We start from the raw sequence: 18,776 nt of genomic DNA on the forward strand, positions 1-18,776 counted from the left end.
GAGAAAATTAAAATAACCCTTCTCCACTACCTGGCTCCATGAACTATTTGGGAGACCAAATTGGGTTTTTCCCCCTCTTTTGTTGTATTAGAAACTTTCTCAGGTTCCTTCCAGCTCTCAAATTCTCCAGTTCTATAGATACTCCCACTTTTATCAGCACATCTCATTTTACTTAGAGAATGTAAAATCAGCTGTCTCTTATCTACACCTATCTTTGTGAGGAAGAGTAAAGAAAAATGAATTCAGTTTCCTCATGATTAATGCATTTGTCAAATTCTTTCCAAAAAAAGAAAATTAATTTATTGTGTTTTTTCATGAATGCCAAATTAAAGCTCTGCAAACTATTGTAGTAAGACTTAGCAGTCCTTTTTCATAAATTACAGCTAACTGATTTAATGTTAATGAAAGGAACTATATTCAAACACAAATTTTAATAAGTTGAGTAGAAAGAAAATCTTAGACTTCATAAGATTTTCCTTACATAAATTCATGTAACATGAACAGAAAGTCATTAAAATATAATTTTTCTATAGTGGAGCCTATATTAATTACTTTATATGAAAGTCTGAATGTCCCTTAATAAATGTCTCATTCTCTGTGTCCCTGGAAGGGAGAAATGTCTATTGACTAATTATCTCAAATCAAGGTTCCCAGGTTCAGTTTCTGATAATTACTGTATTATCTTTTTCCATACTCAAATATTCTGATCAGAAACAGAAATAAAAGAGACTTTTTAAAATATAGAAATATTTTTCTTCTGTTCAAATGGACAATAGTGCCCAAGTAAGTTTAATATAATATTTTGAAACATATTGACTCACATGACTTATTCTGTGTAGATGTGTTAATGTGTACAGAAAACATCTTTATTGGTAGAATAAACTTTTAAGGATAGTTTTATAAGCATGACCTGTGAACTAGATTCTCCCATACTTTTAAGATTACTTATACTTACTTCCATGGTATTATAAGAACCAAAGATATTTCCAAGCCCATAAAATCTTCGTATTCTTTTGTAGCTATTCACAAGCCTATTTTGAATATTTCTCCTAAAAAACATGAGATTATTACAACCACTATATTCTTTGCTTTTTGTATAACTACATGGATGCTTGGTTATCACTCATTTCGGGAAGAGGAGGTTTCAACTTTTTATATTGATTAAACAAACCTTAGGGGCTAATTGATGCTCATACCTTCCAAAACCAAATTCATAGAGGCTAAGTTTGATTGTACTTATTTCTTACTGGGACTTAGAAATATTTATATTATATGAAATCTTTTCTTTGTAATATCAAATTTTGCAATGTTTGTTAACTTCAAAAGGTTGGATTTGATATTAACCCCATTCTAGGGCTAATCGTTAAAATTGAGAGAGAACAGAATCTAAAGCATCCATCTTTGGCATGTCGTAACTTATTTTTGTCATATGTAAAATCATAAAAGTTAATAATTGATGTTATCCAAAATCTTTTGGCTTACATATCTATGGGGCAAAGACATGTGAGAGATGGAGGAGTCCATGACCTGTGTAGGTCAGAGAGTCCAACTAGTTTACCCTGTCTCCATTGTCTGTTTCTACTTTAAGAGAAGATGAAATCATAGAGGACTATTAGAGACTTTTTGTAATGAAAGTGTGTAATATTTTTGTACCCACTTTTAGTTTTAATCTTGGCTGTCTTAACATCTTCTTTCAAAATGTCAGCAGTGATTAGGCTACATTATGGGATAATTAATATGAACTTTTATCTCAAAGCTAATTTTTAGTAATTCTAGAACAAAACATATGTCAATATGTTAATGATGAAAAGTTGGACAGATTGCTTTTATATATTTGTTAAAAAATACATTTCTCTCTCTTTTCAGTTCACCTTTCTTTTGAAATGCCAATCCAATATAAATGTTTGAGAAAGGTTAAATACTTTGTGAAACAGGCACCATTTGAAGTCTGATAGGATATTTTCCCAATCCTTCTATGGGATGTGGTACAGATTCTTGGGTGTAAAAGTACTGGCCATCTTAGGACGTGTAGGAGGCATTTCCCCTGGATCTGGATCTGGCTCCGGGGATGTGGCTGTGGTTGCTTAGCCATGTCTGATTCAAATGCCAATGCTCCATATTTTAGAATGACTTTCTTGTAACAGTATGTGCCTTATTTCTTTCTCCTAAGCAGGCCTTATCCCCAATTAGTTAAAATTATTATATTTAATCCTATGGTAATCCTAAAGATTTGTTAGACTTTTCCCTTTCCCAGAAGTCGCTTCTGCTGTGTTTAGTTGCATGTCTAAATGGAGGCTGAGCTCAGAACTGGAGCGTACCACCTCTTCCAGCTGGATCATAAACCTCAGCACATGATCACATCATACATGGAATATAAAGGGCAACACAACTGGACATGTTGCAGGCTAACAACCAGGCAGTTCAGATGCCTACAGTTCAGTTATTGGTTTTGTTGGAATTAAAATTCGACTTTGGGTATAATTGATTGAGCTAAAATACTCAGGGGGCCAGCGCTGACCATATAGTTCTCTACAAGGACACGGCCATATTTAATCCCTAACAACTTACTTGGTAATTTTTACAGGTAACATGGTTATACTCCCATGTATGGCATGCTCTAAACACACAACCTCCATAACGCTGATAGACATTAGGCCTCTAGTCGTGAGCCCCAGAATCTGCCTTTGTGTGCACTTTCCATCTGTACGGATTGCTCTAGTTTTCTAGAAATAATCAGTAGCCCTTTGGCCCCTGGATCTTTGGCTCATGATCAGTTGTTTTGCTTCTCCATCCACTTGTCTCAATCAGTACCTGACTAAAGAGATTTAAAAAATAAAAAAAACTAGTTTGCTAATTCCAACTCTAGAAAATTAAATAGGAACAAAAGATAGTTACTTAAAATGTGCACTAATTTGTAAGGGACTTACTTTTGTTCTGATTATTATGACCAATTTGTCGAAATGTTATAAAAGCATAGCCTTTTACTATAAAAGGGGGAAGGGACTCAAAAGTACCAGTTGATTTGAAATAAACCAGTTATTTATTTGTCCTTTCAAGATCCCCATTTGGATTGTCCTGGAACAACTGATAAATAACTTTGCAAATGAAAATTGTTATTTGCATTTCTCCGACTTTAGAAAGAGAAAATTTAGATAAGAGAATATGAACATAAAAGTGACGAAATTATAATTTTGAATACCTGATACTACCACGCTTCCGCTATACTGCTCATTTACTTTCTTAGCTATAACACTTCTAAAATATAATGATGCTATAAGCTTCTTTTCTTTATATAAAAATACTTTTTCTCTAATTATGGGGACTCATCAACCATTAGACTGAAAGTCCAAGGCAGGTGCGTGATGAACTGGCTCCTTGCCCAGACCTTGGAGCAAGACTCATTTGAAAACCCTTTATAGGATGTAGCTCAAAGGCTCTTGCTCAAAAGATCTCACTGTGATCAACCATTGATCACAGGAGACTTCCTTTATTGACCTGAAAATAAAATTTTTTCATCTTCATATCAGCTAAGGCGCTTGCTAAAAGTGAATATGCCCAATTAAGAAGACCATCCCCATCTCTCCCTCAAGTGACCTCTGGTTCTCTGCCCACCGAGCATTCTATTGTGATGCACGCTAATAAGAATCTCTACCTTCATCCATCCCCATCTTCACCCATTCCATCAATACCCCGTGAAGACCTGTGGGTAGCAAGGTGCCCCCCCTACAGACTCGCCTGGCAAACCAGTAAGCAGGTGAGAATGCAGGACAGTGTTTCTCCCCCTGGATATGACATCAGAAAGTCCCGGATCACTCTGAAGTCAGCTCCCTCTATGATTTACCTGCCTGCAAGGTCCTCAGGAGTGCTGACTCTGGGACACTTCTCAATTTATAGTGGCTCAGAGGACACTTTGATTGTTCCCAAAGGCAAAGTAGAGCAAAGTGAGACTTTCTTTTTTTTTTTTTTCCCACAGAGAAGGGTCAGCGTTAATGGGACAGGCTCGGTCAGAGTCTCAAAATCATTTCCGAGAATGAAGGTTTCTTTTATGCCATCTTCTGTAAGATTAAAAGAGGTCAGTTAAATAAACTGCTTCCCAAAGTCCCTGTTTGGAGATACTGGCAAGAATGTGTATTAGCAGGGCCCCGGATCACTTAGCAAACATGAGAGCAAAGGTTCAAGTCTGTTTCGTGAAATACACTGTCCAGCTAAACTGCCTTTTCCTCCAGCAAAGATTTATCAAGGATCAATTTGGCTACAGACACCTGAGGGTTTTTTGTTTGTTTGTTAAAATGCCTTTGGCCTTTAAGTTATATGTAATAACTTTTAGTTAGGTATAAGGAATTTATAATAATATTAATGGGAAAAATCATGATTCTCTATAGCATTTTCTCTTCCATTTTTATCTAAATGGCTAGGAGTGAGGATTTGCATTTTACCTAATTTTTTCTTTCTCTCATTTTTTTTGCCATGATCTGAGCTTTATACAGAAGCCATATATTTGCTTTACTGATGGAGTTTGTTAAAATAATATTTTGCAAAGATAGTCATATATTTTCTATTTAAATGTTAAACTTTAAAAAAATATCAACTGCTATGAACTTTGAGGAGTAGGATCATCTCCTTGGAAAATACTAAAATGTATTGTTCTACTTAATGGCTTGTTTCTTGTAATATTCATTGTGGTGTATCTGTGCTGTGTGATGTCAGAAGCCTTATGTCTATCTCCTCAACTCTCTTATGCTCTCATGTAAAAACTATGGGAAATAAAGATGCAGGATGCACATCAGTGCCCAAAACTTTGGTTTAAAATTAATTTCTTATAAATAACTATCTGTGCTAAAAACAAATCAATCAGCAAGTAAATAAAAAAAAAAAAAAAAACATGTGTTAGCTCTAACTTTACACAAATTTCCTGAGAAAGCTAACATAAAAGGTGAACTGACTTGTTTCTCCAAGAAGTGATTCCTTCAGAATCAGAGGAGAGCTTGTGATGAGACTTCCCAACTTGGTTGAAAAATGCCAAAAGCATGTCCAAGGGCATCTGGGGAGAGCGAGTTGCTAGGGCTTTTGACACCAAGCCACCGTGGCAGCTGTTTCTGTATTTCGTCAGTCTTGTACAAACAGCCACAGATATTAAAACCTGTTCAGAGATGATGTGGCTCAAGATACTGAGCTGGGAGCTTACTCCTGGGGCTCTCAATCTCTGGGTGTGGCTAGTCCTTTTCTCAGGAAGGGATTTTCACCTGCTGGGAGTACAGTGGGAACTGCAAGATCATCTCCCCTCTGTAGACAAAAGAAATTTTAGCCACACAATGCCACAATATTTTTACCCATGACCTGACTTATCCCCACACTGCCCTCAGTAATTTCTCTGAAACTGTACCAGAAGAGAGAAACATCAGAAGTTAGCCTCGTGATTTCAAATACCTTTAGGGTAAAACAGACTGAGATTCTAATCAGAATTTACCCCCTTGCTGGGCATGGTGGCACACACTTGTAATCCCACCATTCGGGAGGCAGAGACAGGAGGATCAAGATTCACGGACAGCTTCACCTACTTAGTGAGGCCCTTAGAAACGCACTGAGACCCTGTTTCAAAAATAAGTAAAGATTAAAAAATCTTGGAGTTACACTCCCAACCCTTTTTGTTTATTTATTTATTTATTTTTAAACAGGGCCTCATTAAGTTATCTAAGGCTGGCTTCAAACCTGTGATCTTGCTATCTCAGTCTCCCAAGTACAGTGATTACAGAAGCAGGCCAAACTCAACTGTATACTTTAACATAGTGTTAGAGAAGGCATACCCTTTCCAACCTCCTGTCTCCCACCCGCTACCTAGGTATCAGTGCTCAAGGCAACTGGACACCTTGGCTTAAAGATGGTAGGAATGTCTTCAAGTCCAAGTACTGATTAGACCAGAGCTGTCCCCCTTCTCTGCCTCTCCCTGAAAACATCCTGAAACCAATCAGAAACACTTTGCCTCATGAGAAATGAACTTCTGTTTTGTTAAGCCATTGAGATTTGAATCATTAAGCATCACAAAAGCTATAGTTACTCACCTATACAGTTTCAAGGCCTTCGGATTCCATCCATGCAAACTACTTCCAATGCTACACCTGTGGGATGGATTTCTTTCCAGAGCTTCACATCTGCATATCCAACTAGAGAGTCTGCTAAGAGACCTCATAGATCATAAACTCTGTGTGTCTAGGACCAAACTGATGAGCCCCGCCTCTCCACATACTCTGACGCTTCCTTTTCCACCGTATGCTGGTGAATAAGATTTCTGTTTAGTAGGCACTCAATCTGGAAACCTGGGAGTCCTTCCAGACTCCGCCCTATCTTCATGTCTCTTAGGTACCTATCCTGTACAACCTCTTACCATTGCTTGCTTACTTGATTTAATAGTAGTAACCTCCACCCCTGCTCTGATCTGTCCTCCATGTTACCACCAAAGGTATCTCTTTGAAATAAAATTCTTATCATGCCTCACCAGGCCTTAAAGTCATTCCATGGCTTTTCATTCCATCCCAATCACATGGCTCTTTCTGGCTTGCACAGTAAAAATCAGTGTCCTAGTTTGGCAGATGAGGCTGCTGTGTGGATGGATCACTTCATGCTCCCTCTCTGCCTTCTCTCTCCATCCTCCCATTGTTCCACTCACAGCAAAGGTTCCCAAATACCTTTCCTCCGCACACCATGGTAAGCACTGTCCCCTCCACCCAAAACCCACCACGCCCTCTTGCCAGTGTGTCTGACTACTTCTTCTCATCATTCAAAGCTCAGCTCTGGCTCATCTCCTTTGGTCTTCCTTGGGTACCATCAAACTCCACACTTACTTAGAGATCTCACCCCTGTCTTTCATTCCCTCATACCTCATGCCTCCTTCTCAGAACCTGTGTCTGTATAATCACTAGCCAATCAAGGAGCTCCTTCATCTTTACCCTAACCTGATGTTCTTTGAGAATAACCAACTTCCACCACAAGACCCACAATATGCCCTCAATACGCAGTGATCAATTGGACCTGTTCAATCTTCCTTCTATCTTCATACCTTGATACAATAATTCATATAAAGTCCTGAAAGGCAATGCCTAGCTTATAGCAAGCTTTCAGTGTTAACAGAAGGCTGTCTTTTTTATTGTTGCTGTTGCTTTTATTGCCATTGGCATCAATTAAAGCCTTTGACCATTCATGTCTCTACCAGTTTCGTTTTGCCTTTGGCTCCAACTTCTACACTCAAGCCGCAGCTTCCGTCCTACGGCTGGGAAATGAGCAGAGTGTGAATCAAGGGATCCGGAGCTGTGGGTTCGGGTCCCCCCACGCCCACCCTCCATGCGAATTGAACTAGTCAATTACTCATGCTGCTCCTCATTTGGGCCATCTGTGAAACCAGAATTAAAAATAGCTTCCTGACCCACTTCCACAGAAGAGTTTTAAGGAACAACCTAGATAATGAATGAAAAAGTATTTCCTAAACTCTGAAAAATGTGCAGAGGTTAATTGTTAGTCATATTTCCAGTAACACAAACATTAATATAAACAGTGCCGTCTCCGTGGGATATCGCCTCTCCTCTATTGTGCGTTGATCATTCTCAGTTATTTTCACCTCTCATAATGAGCGGGCAGCACACAGAAGTCCTGTTGTCTTCAAAAGCACCTTCTCATCTTTATTATCCCAAGCTTCAGAATCGCTCGGCCTTGATACTGAACACAGTATCACCCCACTGCCAGTGTCTCCTGGATTGATGGTGTCTGTGAGTCTCTGAGACCATCTTTCTTTCAACTTTTCCTCTCTTGTTTGGCTTCCAAATCACAATAGCCATGCTGGTTTTGGAATGAATGCATGCATGCATGCATGAATGGATGGATGGATGGTACCCTAGGACAGAGGCAACATCTTCTAGTGTTCACTATTTTCACAATTGCTTCCAGTTTGGCTTCAGGCTTTTTGGGTGATGATGATGGTGGTGATGATGATGATGATGATGATGCTGCTGACAGTGGCAGTGGCTGACATTTGTGATCGCTTATGCACCAGGCACTTTTACATTTAATCTTCACCATAACTTGGTCAAAGGAATATACAAGCGCTGGATGTACTATAGTAGAAGTTCCAGGAGGGGCAGAATCTTCTGTATCTAATCTGACTGGTTCACTGCTAAATCCTTAGAAACTAGGTCAGTGCCTGGCATATACAGTAATTACCAAAAACATAGTTTATTAAATGAAGTGATTTTGAATTTTCAAACAACTTTTTGATCCTTAGGTCTTAGGAATTTTCTGGGCATTTGTAATTCACCAATTCACTATGTTATCAAATACTTTCTCAAAACCAACTTAATTTCATTCAATACAACTAATGCCATTTTACCACTAGGAACACCAAAATATAACTTAGCTACCAACTGAAAATAAACTGTGGCCATTATTACAATATTGCTATAGCTCAGTTTCTTCAATGAGTGATAAGCACTTAAATTAACTGAAATTAAGAATGACTAGGACATAAACTAAGAGATCATCATACATGACAATTGTTGTTGTTGATTTTAACTGAATGAAGAAAATACTAGAATATATTTTTCCCAGTCTGCTTGGAAAGAGGGAATTATTATTTTTGATCCAAATTTGCTTACCCAAAGTGAAAAGTTAGTTGCAAGGCTAATTCTTATAAATTTTTGTCACCCTAAAAAATAAAAATTTTAAAATTAAAACTACTTAAAATGACCAAGTAAAGTGCCTTGCAAGGTAATTAAAATTAGAGCTGATGATATATATATTTTTTTTTTTGGTGGTACTGGGGTTCCTGGAAGCCCTTCTACCTCCGGGCTACACTCCCAGACCTATTTTTACATTTTTTTTATTTGGAAACAGGGTCTCCTAAGCCAGCACGCGTGGCTGGCTTCGAACCTGCGCGATCCTCCTGTCTCTGCCTCCCAAGCGCGGGGATTACAAGCGTGCGCCACCACGCCCGGCAGAACTGATGATATTTAAAAGAAGTTTTACTTGCCAAGACCCATGAGGCTTTTCATTAAACAATGACTTGAGACAGCCATGACCATGATTAACTTAGCACACTCTAACCAATGAGGGAACAGTTTATATAAAACTTAGGGCGTACTCAGCCATGCCGCAGAAAATATTGAATAAGGAGTCAGTGGTGCTACAGTGGGATTAGATTATCTATAGTATGAGTTATATATCTTTAAATGAAATTAGGAAATGTTTATTGAAGGCCAAACACAATTTTATAACCTGAATATAATATTCATTTGTATTGAAACATCGGCACCTTTAGTCACCACTGGGTTTTTGTAGGTTAAAGGGAAACGTTTCTTTAAAATCTCCAATATGACTAGTCCATTTGTCATTTCTGTGTCTTCAGTACTTGAAGTTTTTCAATTTTTATTCAACAGTGTAACCTTTGGCGTTCTGCCTAATAATGACTTCAGTTGCGCTGGCCTTCCAACAGATAAATTGAAATGGAAATGCATATTTTCTAATTATGCATCCAGCCCCAGTTGCATTTTGGCAAGGGTGGCCACACTGAATGTTAAATTAAGTCTGCACAATAGCAAGCGTCTGCGTGACATCAAAGTTTTCCAAAGTCACTTTCTTAACCATGTGAGGGCTAGCCAAGCCTCTCGTCAGTAGTACGTAGCTACATACAATCAGAGAGAAAACATTTAAACATCCCAGCATGGTATTTCCATTTAAATCTGATTACAGTGAAATAAAACTATAGCCATTAAAAGTTTAGAAGAACTACAAATACAAGCAGTAAAGGAAGACAGATAGTAAATGAGGTTGTAAAACATTTCAGTAGGGCAAACAGTTTATAGCACTCATTCAGTCTTCGAGAAGCAGACTGTGCAATTCACTACAGACCCTGCACCGTTCCCTGAACTCCACTTAAACCTGCAATTAACCTTTCACGCCTAATGAAGCTGTTTTCCTGGAAAATTAAAATATATAGTGGTGCCTGCTCTTACACAAGCTTGGGAGGAGAGCATTTCAAAATGAATGACTTTTCTAAGGCTTTTGTTCAAATGTAAAATGGAAGTGCTCTGTTTGTATATAAAGCCAGAATGTTCTTTCCCAGGCAATTTCATTTGATGTGCAGTATTTTATTACTGTACTTATTAATTGTTCTGCATAATTGTAAAAAAAACACACATCAGTAATTTTATGATTAGATTGTTACTGCTGGAGTCTACTATTACCATTCCACTTCCATTAGGGAAAACTAGAGTTTTACTCGTAAGAACTAAATTCCTGATGCTTCTCCTTGGTGGTTTTTGTTGCAGATTTAGTGGCTTAAAAATGATATATTTACCATTTAAATACTCAGCTGCTAGCCATTTATACTGCTTTCTCTTTAAAGCACGTTTGTACCTGTTTGAAGAAATAAAAATTTTCATGTTTATTTATTAATTTATACATTTTTGCATGTGGTACTGGGGATTGAACCCAGGGGTATTCTACCTCTGAGCCACCCCTGGCCTATTTGTTTGTTTGTTTGTCTGTTTGTCTGTTTTAAAAATGAATTCGCACTAGGTTGCTGAAAGTCTTACTAAGTTGCTGAGGCTGGTCTTGAGCTGTGGCCTCCAGTTTCAGACTCCCAAGTACTGGGATTACAGGAATGTGCCACTGTGCCCAGTAGAAATGAAGTTTTTAAATTTTAGGAAGCAAATAATTGTTTTCCTCTAAGGTTGTGAGTAAAGGTTTGACTTCTCCTGCATGCTCCATATACTTACAAACTAGTTGTGGAAACTTTTGGCATCCATCCCTGTGACTCCTGACTTGCCCCCATTTGCTGAAGGACATTCCGATGGTCCCAAGGACCCTGCTTCCTTCACAGTTGTCCTGCCCTGGATAACCCAAGAGTGGTGACTGCCAATGTTCCATGTTGGTGAGGTCCAGTTTGAGAGGCCAAGAGGCCATGAGAAATGAAATAGGAAACAGAATATGGAATCTCTCTCTCATGTGGCTTATAGATTTTGTATTTAAATGATCTAAACATCATAATATCTGGCGCTTAAGAATTAAAAGTGCAAAAAGGCAAAGCATATAATAAATATTTAAGCCCCAGCATTTTTATTGAATCTAGCAGTATACTTTGATATAAGTTCCGCTCGCCCGCAGCGTCTGTGCATCATCTTGACATGGTAAATGAAATTCCTTTAGACCGCCAGTCTAAAATAATGAATTGTTCCCCCAGTTAATTGTATTGCTTTGATAACAAGGAACTATGCTAGGCCTAGAGAACACAGTAAGTGGATTTCATCCGATGATTTGTGTGACGTTTTGAAAAATGATCTTCTAGAGTGACCTGATTTGAATGGAACTCTTGTGGCACTCAGCACAGGTACCACACAGGACCGGAGGGAGCCAAGTGCTTCCTCCTGGAAAGCCACATGCACAGATTAAGGCCTGAAAAACTTCCCACAGGGAAAACCTCCCAGGGAAGTCCCGTGCCTCAAGGGACAGTAAGAAGAGCCAACTTCTATGTGGCTTTTATTTTATTGATAAATACCTTTTAAAAAAAAATCCAGGAAAGATCTCATGACCCTTATCTCTTCATTGCCAGTGTAGAAATAAACCAACACCCGCAAAATGCAAACGAGCAAAAGCGACTTATTTAGAGCTTGCTCCAGCAATGAAATCAGCCACCATCTCTTGCTTTTTTGCAAAGACTCGAAGGCAGGCAGAGGAGTGGGCACACTTTCAGAGGGAAGGAGGGGAGCCCCAGAGTTCCCCGACTGGAGCATATGGCCTTGGCAGAGCAGAAGACAGCCTAACTAGAAGAGGGCTGTTCTGCTCACTTGGCTAGGGGTACATGTTTACCTTTCTCCCATTGTCCCAAATTGGAAGTGAGGACAGGAATTAGGGAAGCTGTCAGTTTTAATCCAAGTGCCGGCCCTTTGTTTGAATTCATGGATTGTTGCTAGAGATAGCATTCTGAACTCCTACTAGCCTGACTTACTGCGGGCAGGCTTCCTGGATTGGCCATTGAAGATAATGGGTTGGTTTTCTAAGCATCCCAGTGTCTATTGTGGGGCCAAATCCTGCGTTTTGTACATGGTCTGGTCATTATTTGTATGTCCAGTCTGTTGCCAGCATATATATTAAGGATAAAGAGAGGTAATGCTGTCTTTTTAGAAGAGCTACTAACTTGACTTCTCTTTTTAATCAATTAAGAAAATTAGATTCCTTGCAATAACAAAGTGTGCTGAACAGGATGACAGAGATGTCTTCCTTCCTGGCACCCCCACCAGGAGTCCTTCACACAGGATGTAGGGCAGGAAGACAGGAACCTTGTCTCTTTGGTTCTTCCTTATATTCAGATCCGATTATAGACTGAGAAAAGGCCTAGCAAATTTTGGGTCATTCTGGCTGTTTTTTGTCTTTGTAAAATTCACCATATAGTAAAAATGACAAAATTCAAAAATAGTAATAAAAAATGTACACTTAATATTTTAGGTATGCATACACAAACACAGTGTGATTATCATGCTGTTCATAAATAAATGACAAGATTTATTAAGAATTAAGAATATATCTGGTGGCCCACAAATTTGGTGATCTAGTAAAGGACCCAAGTTTAAATCTGAACGAAAATGATGTCATGTGTCCCATCAAGAATCTAAGACCAGTGAGCACATAGGTGACTCCCATAGTTCCAGCCAGAGGAGGGCGGGTTCCCACATACTTATTACCGCTGATAAAGAATCTGAAAAATGAGGTTGATCATTATATTTTCAAAGGAAAGGACAAAAAGCTGTCAAATTAAAACTCGGCATAATTTGCAGTTTTATTTGTAAATGAAGAACTGATACATGGTTTATAACTTAGAATTTTTCAACCAAATGTGTTTCCGAGCCTCGGAATAATTAGTAAACTCAGGACGTGTTGTGAGAGATGCCGTTTTAATTAGAATTTGGACTTCTTATACCTGGAATCCAAAAATGCTGTGACAGTTTTGAATTAGCATAGAATTTCCAGTTTTGGAAATTCAAACCGTTTACTTCTCTCCTGGTGCTATATCTTCTATAAGAAATAAATGACATTTTCCAGCCACATATAGATGGAAACGTCTTATTTTTCAGAGCTTCTCTGGACCAGGTCATGCAGTAGTTTGATGAATAACATGAGTTCATATTTGGATGTTGCAATCATGGGAATTAATATAAGTGGTCTCCGGCCACATTAAAGGAGACATATATTGCTTGTAATATTTGGCTATCTCTGAATGAGATGGTGCCAGGAGTGAAACAGCGGGAGGTTGTAAATTATGCGGAAGGATGCAGGAGATCTGTGGAAACTTCAGTCTGCCTGAACTGAACTTTCAGTTACATAATCTCAGTCTGTGGTTTTTGTGAAGTTGATGCCCTTCAACGTCCATCAAGTGAAGAAATAAAAATTATTTCTGCAGCAAATTAAGTGGTTAACGCATCTGTGTTGCACGCTTCTGAAGTTCACAGGTGCTTGTCAAAGGTCAAGAGCACAATTTTTATTTAAACATTGAACCTATATTACCTCTAAGAAATCCAAGGTGATGATTAATGTCTTGACAGAGTGAGTTACTTGACAGCAGCTCTTAGGAGGTATATGTACAATTACTGGCCTAGCTACTGGTTCCTGTAATTTTGTAAGCCATTCCCTTGATAACTCCACATGTCTCATTCTCCATAAATATCTTCTGTTTTCAAATATATCTGAGGCTCCTTTTCCCTTTAAGAAATAAATGTACTCAGCCGGGCGTGGTAGCTCACGCTTGTAATCCCCGTACTTGGGAGGCGGAGACAGGAGGATCGCACAGGTTCGAAGCCAGCCGCGCTGGCTTAAGAGACCCTGTTTCCAAATAAAAATACAAACTAGGCCTGGGAATGTAGCCCAGAAGTAGAAGGGATTCCAGGAACCCCAGTACCACTAAAAAATAAAAATTAAAATAATAATAATAATAATAATAATAATAATAAATATACTCAAATAATACTATGCATCTGGGCATATTTCATCTGCCCTTGCTTCTCCCTCTATGGAGATAAACTATATGTCTCTTTCCACTGCTAAGTATCTTAAATGTGACACTAAGGTCCTCTGGCCACACTTCTTTCACCCCATTCCCTGCTTAACTTTTGGGCTTCTATCCTCAGGTAGGTATAGACATTGCTCAAAGAGCATCAAAATCTTCTTTGCAGGAATCTAACACCCTCTGCTATTAGCAGGCCTTAGGCATGTGGTACATGTTCACACGCTTACTGAACCCTGTCCTGAGTTCTACAGCACTGCCAGGCTCGATGACCTTCCTTTTACAGTGCCATGTCCATGTCCCTTTACTGGCATTTCTTTCTATTCATAAATCTCTGGAGTTTTCTTCTTGCCAAATCACATTTGAAGCTTCCCTAGAATAAGTTGACCTACAGGAATAAAATAATTCAATGCCATCTTATGTGGGATAAGATCTAAAAGAGAGGTGTTCCTCTAAGAGCAACATGTATAGATGATGTCTATGAGGATTCGGGTTCAGGGATTGGGTCTGCTCACTTAGAAGTCAAATTTCCAAGGCCTTGGAGAGAGGAAAATGAACTGGAAGCCCTTTGGTGAACTCTTCTTAAACAAGGCTAAGCAGTCTGGCTCTGTGGTACAGTATGGTGATTTGACATACTTAGTTTTACTAAAAAATTATGGGGCTCAACAGAAAGTAAAACAGCTCAGCCATAGCTATGATAAACCAGGAGATCTGGCAGAGCCATTCTTAGATAAGTTCAGTAAAATCTTTACTATCCTGAGCATTTTAATGTTCCTGTTGATCAATAAATCAGTGAACAAACAATGTAACAAATTAATTTAACAACACAATATTCTTCTAATTGCTTATGATAGCTAGGCACCTACTTTGTGGTTACATTCTGCCAATAACACTAAAGGTTTTTTTCTTATATTTAAGACATTTCTCAGCCAAATGTCAACAAGTCATCTTTCTCCCACAACCGTTTGTACATAAACAACTCTGTCTTTGTGGTACCTTCTCGTTAAAAAAAAATAGCAAATGAGTACAGCCACTTTGGAAATCGGTGTGGAGGGTCCTCAGAAGAAAAATGGTGATGAACCTACCATATGACCCAGCTCTACCACTCGGGTATCTACCCAAAGGAATTGAAATCCGATAATCATAGTAGAATATGCATAGCTATGTTTATAACAGTACAATTCATAATAGCCAAACTATGCAACCAGCCTAGGTTTCTATCAACAGATTAATGTATTAAAAATTATATGCACACGTTGGAATTCTACTCATCCATAAAGAAGAACAAAATATGTCATTTCAGGGAAATGGATGAACTAGAGAATATTGTGCTAAGTGAGATTAGCCAGTCACAAAAAGTGAAAGGTTGGATGTTTTCCCTCATCTGCGGAAGCTAGGGAGAAGCTGGGATATAGGAGGGCCCCTAGACAGAGGAAGAGAAACCCTTGTGGAGTGATAGAGGACACCTATAGGAGGGAGGCAGGAGGGGAAGGAAGCACTTCTATGGACGTGATGAACGTACACAAATTTATCAATGCCAATCTCAATTCTGTGCACGGGGAGGGTGAGGGAGTGGAATGAGAGCTAGGGGGAGGCTCACCGAGTGCTGTGTGCATGTATGCCTCTTAAAACTCAATGATAGGAATACAGACAGCCCAATTAAAAAGAGGCAAAAGATCTGAACAAATACCTCACTAAAGAAGATAAATAGACGGCGATGATAAATAAATATATCAAAGATACTTACCATTGTATGTCATTAGGGAGTTGAATTTAGAACATCCACAAGATACTGCTACATACCTACTAGAATGGCTAAAATTGAAAACACTGGCAATACCAAATGCTGGTGAGGATATGGAGCAAGAGAAATTCTCATTATTGCTGATGGAAAGACAAAATGCTGCAGCTACACTGAAAGACTGTATTAATTTTTATTGTTGTTGCTGTGACCAAAATACCTGACAGGAACAACTCAGAGGAGAAAAGGTTTATTTGGACTCACAGCTTTGGAGGTTCAGTCCATAGTGCTCTGGCTTCAAGGCAGACACATGATGGGAACAGCATGGCAGAGGACAGCTACCTATCTTTTGGCAACCAGGAAGCAGAGAAAGAGAGAGAGAGAGAGAGAGAGAGGGAGAGAGAGAGAGAGAGAGAGAGACACTGAGAGAGGAGGGACAGTATAGTCTCCAAGGCCATGCCTTGGGACTTCTTCATCAATAACCTACATCTAAAATTACCATCCAACAAGTTCATTCAAATTATTATTTTTTTTTTCCGGGTCTGGAAATGGAACCCAGAGGCATTTGACCTCCGAGCTACACCCCCTGCCCTATTTTTTTTTATTCTTTATTTTGAAACAGGGTCTCACTAAGTTGCAGAGGGCTTCACTGAGTAGCTGAGGCTGTCTGTTAACCTCGATCCTCCTGTCTCAGCCTCCCGAATGTAGGATTACAAGCGTGCGCCACCATGCCTGGCTTCATTCAAATTATTAATCCATCAATAGATGTTTCACTGATGAGATTAGAACCATGAGTCAAAGATTTTACCCTGAATATTTCTGCATTGCCAACATGAGCTTTTTTTTTTTTTTTGTAGGGGACACCATATCCAAATCACAAATCATAACAAAGACAGTTCAGTAGTTTCTTACAACGTTATAATGGCAGCCTACCATGCATCTAGCAGTCATACTCCTAGATTTTTATGAACTGAAAATTTATGTCCGTGCAAAATCCTACACACAGATATTTATAACAGCTTTATTCATAATTGCCAAAAAATGAAAGCAAGAACAATTAAGATGTCAATCAGTAGGGGAAAGCATAAGCAAACCATACAAACATAAGCCAACAAGAAAAACATTTATACAACAGAGTACTGTTCAGTGGTACAAGGAAATGAGCTATCAGGCCTTTCAAAAGATAGAGAGACATCTTAAGTGCATGCTAATCACCTTTCATCATTGTAACAAAACACCTGAGCTAATCAACTTATAAAGAGAAATTATTTATGTTGGCTCATAGTGTTGTTTTAAAGATAGAATGTGATCGAGCAGAATGGATGGGGGTGCTGAATGGCATTTATGGGGAGCACATGGCAGAGAAACTTTTCATATCCTGACCAGGAAGAGGAACAGAGAAGAGAGACAGGGGTCACACAGTTCTTTGCAGGAGCATAGCCCTAATGTCCTAAGGCCCTCTCCCTAGAGGCCTTCTCCTAGGGAGTCCATCACCTCACAATGGATCCACCCTGGGGACCAAGCTTTAAACAAAAAAAAAAAAAAAATGCATAGTTTTAAGGGAGAGATAAGTCTGAAACACTACATACACTGTATAATTTCGATTATATTACATCCCGAAAAAGGAAAAACTAGAGATTTTAAATGAAGAACAATAGTTGCTGGAATCTTTAGGGAAGGAGGAATATAAACCTGTGATGTACAAGGGATTTTTAGCAGTGAAATTCTTCTGTATGATACTGTAATGATGGATATGTGACATTGTGCCTTTGTCAAAACCCATAGAACTGCACGACACAGAGTCAACCCTAATGCAAACCGTGGACTAACCTAATAGTCATGAGTCAGTATTGGTTTAGGTTTTCAAAGAACCTAAAACTGCTCTAAGTTTGTTTGTTTGTTTGTTTTTTAATCTCAATACGATGAGTTTTGTTTGCAAAACAGAAATAGTAACACTGAAAATTCTGAGCTCTTATAGAGCAGTCTTACCTTCGGGCAAGGACACAAAGAGATAGAGCCATAGCTACAATAGGATGTGATGTTGGATCAGACACTGAATTTGCTCGCCCAGATTCAGTCAGCTTTGTTAGGTCTTTGTTCTTCATTAGAGACAAAGTTTCCACGTCCAAGCTAAGAAACATTTTAAGTCAAGGGAAAACTACTCGATAACAAAGTGAACGGCTAACCATTTCCTAACTAAGTGTAAGACCATACTAGAGCAGTGCCCTAGGCCACCATTGTTCTCATTCTAGAAATGTGTGAGCAAGCATCTAAGTGCCTTTCTCCTTTCCTTCCAGGCCTTGCGATCGCCAGTGCCCTGATAGACATTTCACAGCAGAAGCCTTCAGATAATAAAGACAAGACTTCGGGAGTCCGAAATCGAAAACACCTCTCCACACGCCAAGGAACTTGTGTCTGAGAAATGCAAACCACTCCTGTATATTCTGTACTGATTTACTTCGCAAATGGCTTCCGTTAAAGCTGTTCTTTGGCCTCAGGTTTTATAGCAGCCAATCTTTGTATGACCCAGGGCCCAATTACAGTTTCCTCTAAATGGACAATGTCTCACGTGGCCAAAGAATGTTCATGAGTTTTATAAAAGTAGCAGTATTGATGGTCACAGGTGATAAGGTCAGTTTTTACGACTATCTCAGGCTTATTAAAGCTAACATTGAGTTACTCTGGAAAAAGATATATATTGTTTCTTAATGCAGATGAAAACTATGTAATTCGTATAAATCAACTGTTTATATCCCAAGACTTTAAAGAAAGACATTTTATAATACCAGAATGGTGAGAATTGTACAGTTTTTGCCTCATAAGCAAACTTAGGTCACCTGTATATGAACAGGAAATGAACAAATCGCAATGACTTTAAATGCTGTTTTATCTTTTATCGTGAATGTAAAGGTAAGATTTTGATTTAGTAGGATGTAGGCAATGTATTTAAACACTTCATGGCCATATCATGTCCAAAGTCAATTTGAGAAGGTAACA

At 38.7% G+C, this 18,776-nt stretch overlaps 1 protein-coding gene across 1 annotated transcript in view; it reads left to right on the top strand.

Annotated features, from left to right (window-relative positions):
* ATRNL1 (attractin like 1) overlaps positions 1–18,198 on the top strand; it is a gene marked incomplete at both ends in the record, with an annotated part of 644,309 nt that extends 626,111 nt beyond the window's left edge. The window contains one exon of the mRNA XM_080694289.1: positions 18,077–18,198. Within this exon, the coding sequence (XP_080550415.1) occupies positions 18,077–18,198 (122 nt within the window). The remainder of the gene's footprint in view (positions 1–18,076) is intronic.
* Between the last annotated feature and the right edge of the window lie 578 nt (positions 18,199–18,776).

This window comes from Muscardinus avellanarius (genome assembly GCF_963383645.1).
Source record: "Muscardinus avellanarius genome assembly, chromosome: 4".
Taxonomy (NCBI): domain Eukaryota; kingdom Metazoa; phylum Chordata; class Mammalia; order Rodentia; family Gliridae; genus Muscardinus; species Muscardinus avellanarius.